The sequence below is a fragment of the Chrysochloris asiatica genome, unplaced genomic scaffold, assembly GCF_000296735.1.
Source record: "Chrysochloris asiatica unplaced genomic scaffold, ChrAsi1.0 scaffold00057, whole genome shotgun sequence".
In the NCBI taxonomy this organism is placed as follows: Eukaryota; Metazoa; Chordata; class Mammalia; order Afrosoricida; family Chrysochloridae; genus Chrysochloris; species Chrysochloris asiatica.
The window spans coordinates 4,455,375-4,469,301 of record NW_006408575.1 but is presented as its reverse complement, the minus strand read 5'-3'; the positions used below and the strand labels follow the sequence as shown (position 1 = coordinate 4,469,301).

The window sequence follows — 13,927 nt, the reverse complement described above, 5'->3', positions numbered from 1 at the left end:
TGAGACTACCAGCTGTTCCGCAGGAGACAGACGAGGCTTTCTGCTCTCGTAAAGATTTACACCCTCGGAAACCCTGTACAGGGTCGCTATGAGTCAGAACTGACTCCACGGCACATAACTACCACCACCATATCCATTTATGCCCATAATTATTACCTTGTGATAATGCTACAAACAAAATTACTGGTTCCAAGGAACAATAAGTTAGTAAGTCATCAAGAAATATTTTCTCATCCATGTAATTAAAAAGACTTGTCCAGGTTTTCTGTGCTCATATTTTAGTCACAGGTCACAATATTAATTCCTCCTCCACATTGTGCTTGCTGATCCTTATGGAAAGTGCAAAAGAACTTCTCCCACAAAATAAGCCTTTTATCTAGAAACAGCCATCATCGATTTTGCTGATAGTTGTTTCTAGATTGATGAATGTGGAAGCTGCAGGTCAATTTTGACCTCACAAAACTCCATTCTGTCTTCCAGCTCTGATTTCTCAGTCTCTGCCCTTTTAGAAGAGAAGCAGACAATGACTAAGTCTCAGGTGAGTTGCTGGCTTGTTCTATACTTGCTTTTCAACATAATCAAATACAGAAAGCTAAACATTACGCTTAGGGTAAATATAAAGAGAATAAAGATCAAGACTTGAAAGAGTTGTTGAGTATACGTAATATATAGATTGTTGTTGTTGTTGTTAGGTGCCATCAAGTCGGTACCGACTCATAGTGACCTTATGCACAGCAGAATGAAACACTACCCAATCCTGGGCCAACCTCACTATTGAACCCATTGATGCTGCCACTTGGCCAGTCCATTTTGCTGGGAGTCTTCTTCTTTTTCTCTGACCCTCCACCCTACCAAACATGATATCCTTTTCCAGCAACTGGTGCCTCCTGACAATATGTCCGAAGTATGAGAGACGAAGTTTGGCCATCCTGGCCTCCAAGGAGCACTCTGGCTGCACTTCTTCCAACACAGATCTGTTGGTTCTTTTGGCAGCCCATGGCACTTTTAATATTCTCAAATAATAACTCAAAAGCGTCAATTCTTCTACCGTCTTCCTTATTCACTGTCCAGCTTTCACATGCATATGAGGTTATTGAAAATACCATGGCTTGGGTCAGGCACACCTTAGTCTTTAAGCTGACATCTATGTTCTTCAACATTTTAAACAGGTCTTGTGCAGCAGACTTGCCTAATGCAATACGTCATTTGATTTCTTGATTGCTGCTTCCATGAATGTTGATAGTTGATCCAAGAAGAATGAAGTCCTGGACAACTTAAATCTTTTTTCCATTGATAAGAATGTTGTTTATTGGTCCAGTGGTGAGGACTTTGTTTTCGTTACATTGAGATGCAATCCATATCAAAGGCTGTGCTCTTTGATCTTCATCAGAAAATATTTTAAGTCTTCTTCACTTTCAGCAAGCAAGGTTGTATCATCTGCAAATCACAGGTTGTTAATGAGTCTTCTTCCAATCCTCATGGCACGTTTTTCTTAATATAACCCAACAGCTTGGATTATTTGCTCAGCATACAGGTTGAATAAGTATGGTGAAAGAATACAACCCTGTCACACACCTTTCTTAATTTTAAACCATTCAGTGTTCCCATGTTCTTTTCGAACAACTGCCTCTTGGTCCAGGTACAGATTCCTCATTAGCACAATTAAGTGTTCCGGAATACTCGTACTTTGCAATGTTGTCCATAGCTTGTCATGATTCACACAATCGAAGGCCTTTGTGTAGTCAGTAAAGCATAGGTAAACATCTTTCTGGTATTCTCTGCTTTCAGCCAAGATCCATCAGACATCAGCAATGATATCTCTCGTTCCACGGCCTCTTCTGAATCCAGCTTGAACCTCTGGAAGTTCTCTGTCAATGTATGATTGTAGCTGTTTCTGTATTACCTTTAGCAAAACTTTACTCGCGAGCTATCAAAGAGATTGTCCGATGATTTCCGCATTCTGTTGGGTCACCTCTCTTTGGAATGGGCACAAATATGGATCTCTTCCAATTAGTTGGCCAGAGAGTTGTCTTACAGATTTCTTGGCAGAGATGAGTGAGTGCCTCCTATGCCGTCTCACTTTCTTGAAAGATTTCAATTTTTATTCCATCAATTCCTGGTGCCTTGTTCTTTGTCAATTCCTTCAATGTACCTTGGACTTCTTCCTTCAGTATTATTGGCTCTTGATCATATGCTACTCTTGAAACAGTTGATCATCAACCATTTCCTTTTGGTACAATGACTCTGTGTATTCCTTCCATCTTCTTTTGATGCTTTCTGTACCATTCAATAATTTGCCCAGAGAATCCATCAATAACAAAAGTTGAGGCTTGAATTTTTTCTTTAGTTCCCCCAGCTTGAGAAATGCTGAGCGTGTTCTTCCTTTTTGGTTTTTTGACTCCAGATCTTTGCACATTTTGTTGTAATATTTGGCTTTATCTTCTTGAGCTGATCTTTGAAATTTTCAAATATAGCTAGTCAGTCCTAAAAACATTCTATAAATAATGTGCAAATATTTCTGATCTTTGTAGCAAATATCATCAGTATATGATTACATTAGCCATAAAGAGACAGTAGATGAATTTCCCATGCCTTGCTTTGTATGTCTAAAATAAACTTTCTTTTTGAGTCTATCTGGAGTCTTGGTATGGCACTGTGAGTTAATGCACTGGACTGCAAAGTCAGTTTGAACAGCAAGGTTGGTGGTTCAAGCTCACCAGCGACTCCTTGGAAACCATATACAGGGTTGCTGTGGGTCAGAATTGACTCTATGGCAGTTAACAACAATAGATGGTATGGATTCCTGATATGGTGCTATGGGTTAATATGGTGCACTGTAAAATCAGTTTGAACCGCAAGATTGACGGTTCATGCTCAACCAGCTGCTCCTCGGAAACCATATACAGGATCACTAAGAATTGGAACTGATGCAATGGCATTTAACAACACCATAGATTATAGAGGAATCCTGGTGTGGTGCTGTTGAGTAACGCACAAGACCGCAAGGTCAGTGGTTCAGACTCACCAGCCACTCCTCAGAAACAGGGTCGCTATGAGTCAGATCCAACTTGATGGCACTTAACAACAACAACATAGATGATAGAGGAGCTCTGGTGACATAGTGGGTTACATGTTGGGCTGCTAATGGCAAAGTTGGTGGTTCAAACCCACCAGCCACTCTGTGGGAGAAGGGTGAAGCAGTCTGCTCCAGTAAAGATTGATAACCTTGGAAGCAGTTCTCCTCTGTCCTACAGGGTGACTGTGAGTCAGAATCGACATGATGGCAATGGGTTTGTTTGTTTTTATAGGTGACAGAGTGCATAGTACTCTCACCAACACTCCTGTGGCAAATGCAGCAGTAGTTTTCTTCTTCTTGTTGTTAAGTGCCATCAAGTCAGTTCCGACTCACAGTGACCCTGTATAGGGTTTCTGAGGAGCAGCTAGTGGATTTGAACTGCTGACCTTGTGGTCTAGTTCATTATCCTGCCAAACTACTTTAGCTATGTCTTAATTTTTTCCTTTTAGAGGGAAATTACCTTAATGTTAGAACCAAACTCCTTGAACATTCTTTTTTGGAGCAGGTATTAGTAAACTATGGTCTGTGGATCAAATCCTTGTCTCTGTTTTTACAAATTTTTATTAGAACATTCGTATGCCATTTGTTTTCATATTTTATGTTTGTGCTATAACAGCTGAGTTAGCTATTTACAGCAGAGTCTGTATGGCTCACAATGCCTCAGATACTTACTGTTTATCCCTTTATAGAAAGACATTGTCAGCTCCTGCTTTAGAGGACCAAACGGATAATAGAGCTTCCTAGAGTCCATCTTTATCTAGGGTTGAAATCTCAATAGCATAGAAGGATGGACAACTGTGAATGGTCTTACAAGAGAAATCATGATCCCAAAAGGCAGTTGTGTTGGGGGTTCCCAAGACCACCCCCAGGTTTGATAGTTTACTAGAAGGACTCACAGGACTCAAAAAAGCTGTTATGTTCATGGTTGTAGTTTATTTTAGTGAAACAAAACAGAGTTTAAAAGGCACATAGGGAGGAGCCTCGGAGAAACCAGATCCCAGCTTCCAGTGCTCTTCTCCCGTTAGAGTTGCATGGATAACATTTAAATCTGTCAGCAACAATGTATGATGAGTCTAAAGAAGCATTTGAGTGTCATTAATTAAACTCAGATTGTTAGAATTATAGTATCTATTGATTTTGCTATAGAATGAATTTCTCTGCATTACACATTTTTACTTTCTATTTTACTGGTCTTCAGATCAAAGAATATAATTGTCTAACACACAAAATGTTTTAACTAAGCATGAATTTTAATTTCTCTTTAATCTTTATTCACTAATTTCCAGCAAACCATTCCTAAGTGTATGTCATATGAGCCAGTTAGCTACTGAATAGCTCAAGATTTAGACATAGTTCTTTCTTGGGAGGTTGCAAAGAAAAAGGTGTAAACAGATGTGAGAACCAGTATAGACACATATAGATGTTGTTATAGACATGGGATAAAGTGCTGCTTAAGCAGAGAGGAAGGAGCAATTGACTTTATAAGGATGTCAGAAATAGGCTTAAAAGACTTCTTTAAAAAAAAGATTGAATCTTGGATCATGAGGGAAGTAGAATGAGTAGGATACAAACAGCATTTGCAAAAATTGAAAGGGAGAATGATTTTAAGACTGATGAGAACCTTAGGAAAACTAAAGTAGCCAGTGCTTTCTGGAATGTTTGACCAAGGATGATACTGAAGAGATAAAATATAAAGGATCTTGTTTAGAATATCAAGGAGGCAGATTGGAGTGCAGTGGTCAAAAACCCAAGCTAAAGTCAGAACACCTATTTTTAAATCTGAGAGTGAATCACATATTTAGTGTATAACTTTTGGGTAATTGAACACTGTCCTTCTCCGTTGTCTCAGATATAAAATGGGAATATTAATTGGGTTGTGTCTTACTTGTCTAGTGTTGCTATAATAGAAATACCACAAATGAATGGCTTTAACGAACAAATTTATTCTCTTGCAGTACAGAAGGCTAGAAGTCCTCATTGAAAGTACTAGCTGTGGAGAAAGTTCTTTGTCTCCCTTTAGCATCTGTAGGCTCAGCATTCTTTAGAGATCTCCATATGTCTTGGCATCAATCTTTCCCTGGATCTAGGAGCTTCACAGTGCAGAGACCACAGCACTCCACTCCTGGGTCTTCTTTCTTGGTGGTCCCTCCAAGCTCAGTTTGCCTGTTTAATCTTTTAAGTTTCAAGTGAGATGAACTAATCCTGTAGATTTCATCTGACCTCATTAACATCACACTAGTGAGGATTTCCAACACATAGGATAATTGCATCAGATTAGGGAGCATTACAGTAAATCATGTCATAGGGGTGATTACATTATGTGGTGAGTCAAAAATTATCTGCAGTCCAGTTATTTTAAAACTTCTGTTGGCTGCATTGTCTTATCAGCTGGAAATTGATGCTTAGTTTTCTAGGATTCTCAAGGGCCAGTATTGGAACACTCTCAGGTAAAAGGTTAAACAATCAACAATGTTCCTTACAGTGAGATATGCTCACTGAATAGCCGAAAATTAAGTCTGTCGTTCAAACTCACCAGCTGTTCCTCAGAAACCCTAAACAGGGTTGCTGTGAGTTGAAGCCGGCTCCATAGCACTTAACAACAAATTTCAAATTAAACCCAGAGGACTGCTATCCAAGGGCTTGTGACCTTACGTGACAATACATTTCTGTACACATCTGCCCATACTGTTGACATGCTACAAAAACTTCATTTTGAGGTCTTAAAGCATCTTGCCTATAGTCCTGATCTTGCTCCATCAGTCTTTCACCTGTTTGGTCCCTGAAAGCAACCCTTGGAAGATGAAGATTCACCACTGAGGATGAAGTGAAGACAGCAGTGCATTGGTGGCTCACAGCTCAGCCTAAAATATTTTTAAAAATAAGGGAGTACAAAAGCTTATTGACAGATAGAAAAACAAGGAGATTACATCAAAAAGTGATCTATTTGTGCTTTCTAAAAGCTGATTAAAATAAATTCTGTAGTCAAGTGCAGACATTTCTTTTTAAAGTTTGTTTTTTTATTTTGTTTTTCATATGCTGGAAGGGAAACAATATATATTTATTTTCTTATTATAGCAAACCATTGGGAATGTTCCTACAAGTAAAAAAAGAGAACATAAAGAAAGAAAAAAAGTAGGAAAAGACAGAAGAAAAGATTTGGGTATGGATAGTGATTTTTAAAAAAAAGGAGGACTGGAAATAAGAAACTCAGGGAGGAAGTGGATAAGTGATGTTCCACTGAGGGGACCTCATGCAGTGAGACGAAACAAAATGTGTGTGAATTGTCAAATGTAAAACTGATGATCTGCTTTGCAAACCTTTCACCAAATTCACAATAAAAAGTTTTAAAAAATAAAGGAAAAATGGAGAGGGGGGAGTATTATTTTATGGGAGAAGATCAGCTTTACATTCATACTATTGTATTTTGTTTCATTGCAATGATTGTAATTCTCTCCATCTAGTGCAGATAATTTTTGACTATCATGTATATGTGTATATATATATATATATATAAAAGCTCTCATCATAGGGGATTACTACTTAACTGCCAATCCACTGAGAATCCAGTTCTAGTCAAGTTGACACAAAGTCTTAACTATTACAGCTTGTTATGAGGATAAGCTAAGTTTTTGGCACCTTGATTTATGTGAATATGAAACTTGATGTTGAATGAGAGAAAGCGTGAAATTGATAGAACTGTGATAAAACTGATTCTAACTGTAAGTGGGAGCACAAGGAAGCTTTTAAACAAGGGAATGTTGATATTTGAAATGATTTAAGATTGTCTGACATTCTATGATTTTCTCAATGCACTTTTTCTCTCTCTTTTATTTATAGGTCACTTGAAAAGGCCTTCTGTACTGTTTAATGGGTTTAGCCCATGTTTTGTTTAGCTATTTTATGGCTCAAATACTATTTTAGAGTTAGATTTTTACTTACCTAGAATTTATTTATTCCAATTTTCAAAGTAAAGGGTTGTTGTCGTTAAGTGTCATCAAGTCAGTTCTGACTCATAACAACCCTGTATGTTGTTGTTGTTAAGTGTCATTGAATTGTTTCCGACCCATAGCGACCTTGTACATGTGTGGCTAGTGGGTTTGAATCACCAACCTTGCCATTCAAACTGACCTGTGATCCAGTGCATTTTCCTGCAGTGCTATAGTAACGGGTACTATTCCAGTATTATTATTCTCCTGTCTATGATTAGTTTCAATACTATTCGTTGAATAATCCATCTTTCTCCCACTTATTTAGATGCTGTCTTTATCATTTATTAAATCCCTATTTGTATTTAGACAGGGCTCTTTGTAGTTTACCACTTCTGTTTTCCTTATTCACATTTCTTCTTGGGAAAGACTGAATTTTCTTATTTTCTCTCAAAAAAACTTTGATGAAAAACTAGGTATTGTTGTGATTGTCATTATGTGCTGTCGAGTCGGTTCCAACTCATAGCGACCCTTTATAGGGTTTCTGAGGAGCAACTGGTGGGTTTGAACTGCAGACCTTGTGGTTCACAGTCCACTGCTGATCCCATAGTGCTATACCAGGAGTCCAAAACCAGGTATAGGAATCTGTATTTGTTTCCTAGGGTTGTTGTGACAAAATACCACAACTAGTGCTGGCTTTAAATAATAGAAACTTATTTTCTCACCGTCCTGGAGGCTAGAAATCCAAATTCATGAAATGTGATGCTCTCTTTGTCTGATTTAGAGGAAAATATTTTTTAGTTTCAGCTCTGATAACCTCAAATGTTTCTTGGCATTAGTTAGCTTTGTAATGCATCTTTACAGGGTTGTCTTCATGCATCTGTTCTCCTCTTTTGTAAAGACAACATTCAAATTAGATTAGGACTCCCCTGCTGCAATATTTTCAACAAAGGTCATGTTGACAGGTACTAGGGGTTAGGAGTTGAACATACCTTTTTTGCGGGAAGCAATGCTATCCATAACAGTACATTTTTTAGGAGGAACCCCAACGAGATGGATTGGCCAAGTGGCAGTATCGATGGACTCAAGCATGGCAACAAGTAGTGAGGTTGGCCCAGTATTGGGCAGTGTTTCGTTCTGCTGTGCATAAGGTCACTATGGGTTAGTACCAACTCTATGGCACCTAGCAACAATGACAGTAAAAATTATGAGAGTGATTGCTTCAGATTGAACAGGAATGTACTGTTACAGGGGTTAGTATCATTCAAGGATGTGGCTGTGGATTTCACCCAGGAGGAATGGCAGCAACTGGCCCCTGCTCAGAGGACCCTGTACAGGGATGTGATGCTGGAGAACTATAGCCACCTGGTCTCAATGGGTAAGGATAGTTTTACTGCATAACTCTATTGTCCAATCAAGTGCCTTTCCTTTATAATACGCTGCCATCAGGTGATTCCATCACTTATGCAGTGACATTTTTTTTTTGCCTTTCCTCCTTTTTACAATGGAGTTCATTACTTTTCTGAGGGCCAACTGGACTGCATCATTGTGGACCTCCTGAAACTGCACTTTCTCTTCTTCTTTGAATGCAGTCAATCCCAATTCCTCTGTGATTTCCATTTAATAGGGTATCCAGTTTCCAAACCAGATGTCATCTCCAAGTTGGAACAAGGAGAAGATCCATGGATCATAAGGAAAGACATATCAAATTGGATTTATCCAGTTGAAAATCAGGCAGATGGGCGACAAGGGAAGTAAAATATCAGTTTGCTTGTTTTGTTTTTAAATTGATTGATGTCTGAGGATTATGTTTCAGCCCATATTGTAAACTCTTATTGCTTGCTCCTATTTAGGAAGAATTTAACAAGTAAAATAGCAAGTCAATGTGAGCCTTTCAGGAGAGAGATATTTTTATTGAACCTCTTAACATTTATATCTTTAATGACTTTTATGAAAATCTTAGAATCTCTTAACTTTTATGAAAATCTTAGAATCTGTTAGCATTTCTATCTTTTATGTCTTGAACACCTTAGAAGGCAAATGCTTTCTTATAACATAGGTTCTACTTCAGAAGTTAAGATACCGAGATTCAATGATGTACAGAATCAAATGTCAAGTATAGTTATTGAATTAAAAGTTCAGAGAAAAATCAAATCTAAAGAGATGTGGCAGATATTTTATAGTCTATACAGCCATAACTCTTCTAAAAGATAATATTAAGTATTCATTAGGCCATAGGAGAAGGTGATAATAAGTTGTGTTTAGGAGATACTATATGAATAGAAACTTGGAGTTAGGAATAAGTATGGGTTTTCTGGGAAACTGTGCTAGCTTTACTTGAGACATACAGGCTACAGTCATGAGGAGTAGTGGGGGGTCAAGCTTGCATTTAAAGTGGGGGTATGGATATTGAGTCTGTTAGCCTTCCTTGGGTTTTTCTGGGGGTTTTTGTTGTTAATTAGGAAGTCAGTCTTTTTGTTTTAAGTGCCATAGAGGACATTAGACTAGGAAGAGATAAAGTGCTTTGAAGATAATACCGACCTTTCTTTGGATAGGATTTCTTTAGGCAGTAGTTAGTCATGTGTAGCAAATGTTTATAAGTTAATTCAAAAAGTAAAAATTTATATTTAGAAAATAGGGAAATGGGGAGATACAGAAGAGAAATCCAAAATTAGAGTGGTAAGGTCTAATTTTTACATAAATATTTATCTTTAATCCCCTTGTCTATCTATTAATCTGATCATCTAAATTCTTCCAAGAAGGCTGTTTCCATTTCTGTTTTCTGAATTTGTTGACTTCTTTAACCATCCATTTGTTCTATTTATGCATCCTGTTAACTATTCTTTATGACTGTTTGATTTTATCTTTCCTTCTTTTAGACAGGAAGAATAGCCTTGACAACCCCCAGCCCTGCGTTTTGAGGACTGTTTCCCTCCACAATAAGATACTAAAAGGAGTCACAAAGGATGGTTCATTGTATTCCATTTTAAAATTCTATCAAGGTGATGGCCAGCTACAGAGATGTCAGGAAAACCAGGACAAACTTTTCAGGCAAGCCAAAGTCATCAAGAAGAAAACAATGACTGGCGAGTCAGACCACAAATCTAAAGCATTTGGAAAATTCTTTCAGGAATGCTTGTACCCAGATACTTCAAGACAAACCCTCCATAAATATGGTATATTTGAAAAACACTTGAAACCTAATATTGACTTACCTTGTAATAAAAGCAATTCAAGAAAAAACCCTGATGAAAGTTTTGGATGCAGAAACATATACAGCCATAATATATCCAATTCTAAACTTGAAAAAATTCACAATGGAGTGACACCCTGTGAAGATAATCAAGAGGGACACATTTTCAGCAGTAAGCAATCTCTTATTCAACATGCAAATGTTGAAACTAAAGAGAAAAACTGTTTCTGTATTACATGTGGAAAAGCCTTTGCTAAGAAGTCACAGCTCATTGTACATCAAAGAATCCACACTGGAAACAAACCTTATGATTGTGGTGCATGTGGAAAGGCCTTCAGTGAGAAGTTTCACCTCATTGTCCATCAGAGAACTCATACTGGGGAGAAACCTTATGAATGTTCTGAATGTGGAAAAGCCTTCTCTCAGAAATCGTCCCTCATTATACATCAGAGAGTCCATACTGGGGAAAAACCATATGAATGTAGTGAATGTGGGAAAGCTTTCTCCCAGAAATCACCCCTCATCATACATCAGAGAATCCACACTGGAGAGAAACCTTATGAATGTAGAGAGTGTGGGAAAGCTTTCTCCCAGAAGTCACAGCTTATTATACATCATAGAGCTCACACTGGAGAGAAGCCGTATGAGTGTACTGAATGTGGGAAAGCCTTCTGTGAGAAGTCCCACCTCATTATACACAAGAGAATTCACACTGGAGAAAAACCCTACAAATGTGCTCAATGCGAGGAAGCCTTTAGCAGGAAGACAGAACTCATTACACATCATTTAATTCATACTGGAGAGAAACCCTATGAATGTACTGAATGTGGTAAGACCTTCTCCCGGAAATCACAGCTCATCATACATCAGAGAACACACACTGGAGAGAAACCCTATAAATGCAGTGAATGTGGAAAAGCTTTCTGTCAGAAGTCACATCTCATTGGACATCAGAGAATTCATACAGGTGAAAAGCCTTATGTGTGTACTCAATGTGGGAAAGCCTTCTCTCAGAAGTCTCACCTTCCAGGACATCAGCGAATTCACACAGGAGAGAAACCTTACATATGTAATGAATGTGGAAAAGCATTTTCCCAGAAATCAGACCTTGTTTTGCATCGTAGAATTCATACTGGGGAGAGACCCTATCAATGCACTGTATGTGGGAAAGCCTTTATCCAGAAGTCACAACTCACTGTACACCAGAGAATTCATACAGCGTGAAAATTGTAAGAATGAATGGAACCCAGAGAAGCCTTCAGTATTAGCTCAAGCCTTAATAAATACTAGAAGACAATTAATTTGATGAGTTTGGGAAAAACATTTCTATAAAAAGTTTTATAACTGAAGTCATATTTCTAGTTTGGTGATACTTAACATTTCCAGCAAAGATGTTGGAAAATGTTTAATTAAATAGATGAAGGATATTTTCACTATGACAGATAAGCCTTTTTAAATTAGGAACTGAGTGATCACAGAACAATGTATGTCTGCAGAGAGTATCGTCAAGTTACATGTTCCTGTTCATAATATATGATAACAATAATATCTGAAATTGGTATTAAACCCACAGCTTTCGAATTGATTTTGACTCATAGCAATCCTCTAGGACAAAGTAAAACTGGCTCTTTAGGATTTCTAAGACAGTGTATCTTTATCGGTGCAAACAACCTCAGCTTTCTTCTAGGGAATGGTTAGTGGGTTTGAACCACCAGGGCTCCTTTTAAAATTGCTGTTAGCTTAGCATAATGGTGACCATACAGTTATCCCCTATAAAGTACATGAAATGATTTTGAATAAAAATAAATTCACAAATAATTGCCATCAGGACTGATTGTGAGGCTAGGAAATATAGATGTAGATTTTTTTTGACAAAAAGAGGGGAGTGATTGATTTTGCAGCCCAGGAGCAGAGGTCCCAGGGACCATCAAGTGAGAAAAACGGAGAGCGGGACCCTACCCAGAGAGGCAGTGATGTCAGGGATGGAGACAGAGATGACGTGGACAGATGGTGGTCTGGGAACACTAAACTCAGGGAGGGAGAAGGGCTGTGTGCTAGCGGCCGGGGGCTGGGGGTGGGCCTGTGTGGTGTACCCTTTGGGGTTATTTGATGATGCATGGAGGGAATTGTGATCATTATAGTGAAACGAGATACGATGCGGTGAGTGTGGAGCTGATGTTCTTCCATGTAAACTTCACAATAAAAACATAATACAATTTTAAAAATAAATAAATTCACAAGTACAAACTGCATTCTAGGAAGGGGACTTAGGCATGATCCCTAAAGGCACATATAAAATTCTTATAAAACCATGGGTTGATCAGATTAAGTGAAAAAAATCCATTGCTGTTGAGTTGATTCTGACTCATAATGACTCTCAAGTGCAGAGTAGAACTGTCCCCTAGGGTTTCCAAGACTGTAAATCTTTACAGAAGCAGACTGCCATGTCTACCATAGAGGTAACTGGTGAGCTTGAGCCACTGACCTTTTGGTTTGCAGCTGAGTGTTTAACCACTACACCAGCAGGGCTCCAGATTCAGTAAAGGTGATCTTGATGTGTTTTCCCAGCTCGGGCATACAAGTTGACCTATATCTCTGGAATGACCCAGCTACCGAAATTGGTACTTCTTTACCATGTTTCCTCCTTTACCGTACCCCACTAGAGTCTGGTGTAGTAGAAAGACTGGTACTGAGGCCAGATTGTCATAGGGTGTAATCTTGGTTCAACCAATCACAGATTGACTTCAAGCAAACCTACTTTACCCATCTAGATATTGCTTTACTTCTAAATAAAAGTACAATGTAGAGCATGCTTTCAATGAATACTTCTTTTTATCTTTCCTCTCTATTCTTCTACAATAGTATACTAAGACTAATGTGTAAAAGCCACATCTGAACTTGCTTTGCATTCAAGATGCTTCAACTTTTGATTGCCATTTGACTGTCTTTGACCCTGATGGTATTATTCCTTCTGTAATGTGGCTTCTGTTACTTTAAATTTTTTAATATACATACATAAATTGTGGTACTTTCACATAAAACCCCTGCCTAATGTCTCATCAGATCTTGATCCCTGTCTTGTGGCCCCAATTGGTTTTCCTGGTAATTGAGGGCGCTTGCAGAGGAAAATTTGGGGGATGCGAAGCTATGCCTGCCCTAGGTTTTAAGACTTGGTATCTCTGAAAGTTCTATTGCTCTTCTAACTGTGGATTCATCTATCCATTCGTGAGCAGCCTCAGATGAGGTCCCCAGCTGGAAGGTGCACTCTAGGAAGACACACTGGTAAGGATGAGGGTCTCTGGGGGTAAACATGGTGTCTGTCCTTAGTTCCTGCTTGATTACTTCACATATCTTGCTCACCTGATACCTTTCCTGCATGGATAAACTGTGTAGTTCTCTGAATCAGAGCTGGGTCTCCTCAGCTTATGCTGAACAGCCTATGAGAACTTATGCCAGTGGAAAGGGCACACCTGATAGCCATTTAGAGATCTGCATGGACAAATCCCTTGCTGTCATTGGGAACTGTATGCTGAGAATGCTGACAAATATCAATTGGACACTTAAACCCAAGGAAGAAGACCTAGAGACACATTTCTGGGTTGAGCAACTATTCTGAAAGTTTCTGACAAAAGCTGATGCAACTGTCCCTTTTGAAGGCATGAGAAGGACAAGAAATCACCACATTGGGAACAGACATTTTGTGAAGTTTTGTCTAGTGATAGCTATTTAAGT

General features: G+C 38.5%; 1 protein-coding gene across 1 annotated transcript; it reads left to right on the top strand.

Moving 5' to 3' along the window:
* Positions 1-487: 487 nt before the first annotated feature.
* Positions 488-11,485, top strand: ZNF300 (zinc finger protein 300). Its single transcript, XM_006878219.1, is given in 4 exon segments — positions 488-538; positions 8,254-8,380; positions 8,630-8,756; positions 9,886-11,485. Coding segments are annotated over 4 exon segments (1,869 nt in total). The 5' UTR covers positions 488-523.
* Positions 11,486-13,927: the final 2,442 nt, after the last annotated feature.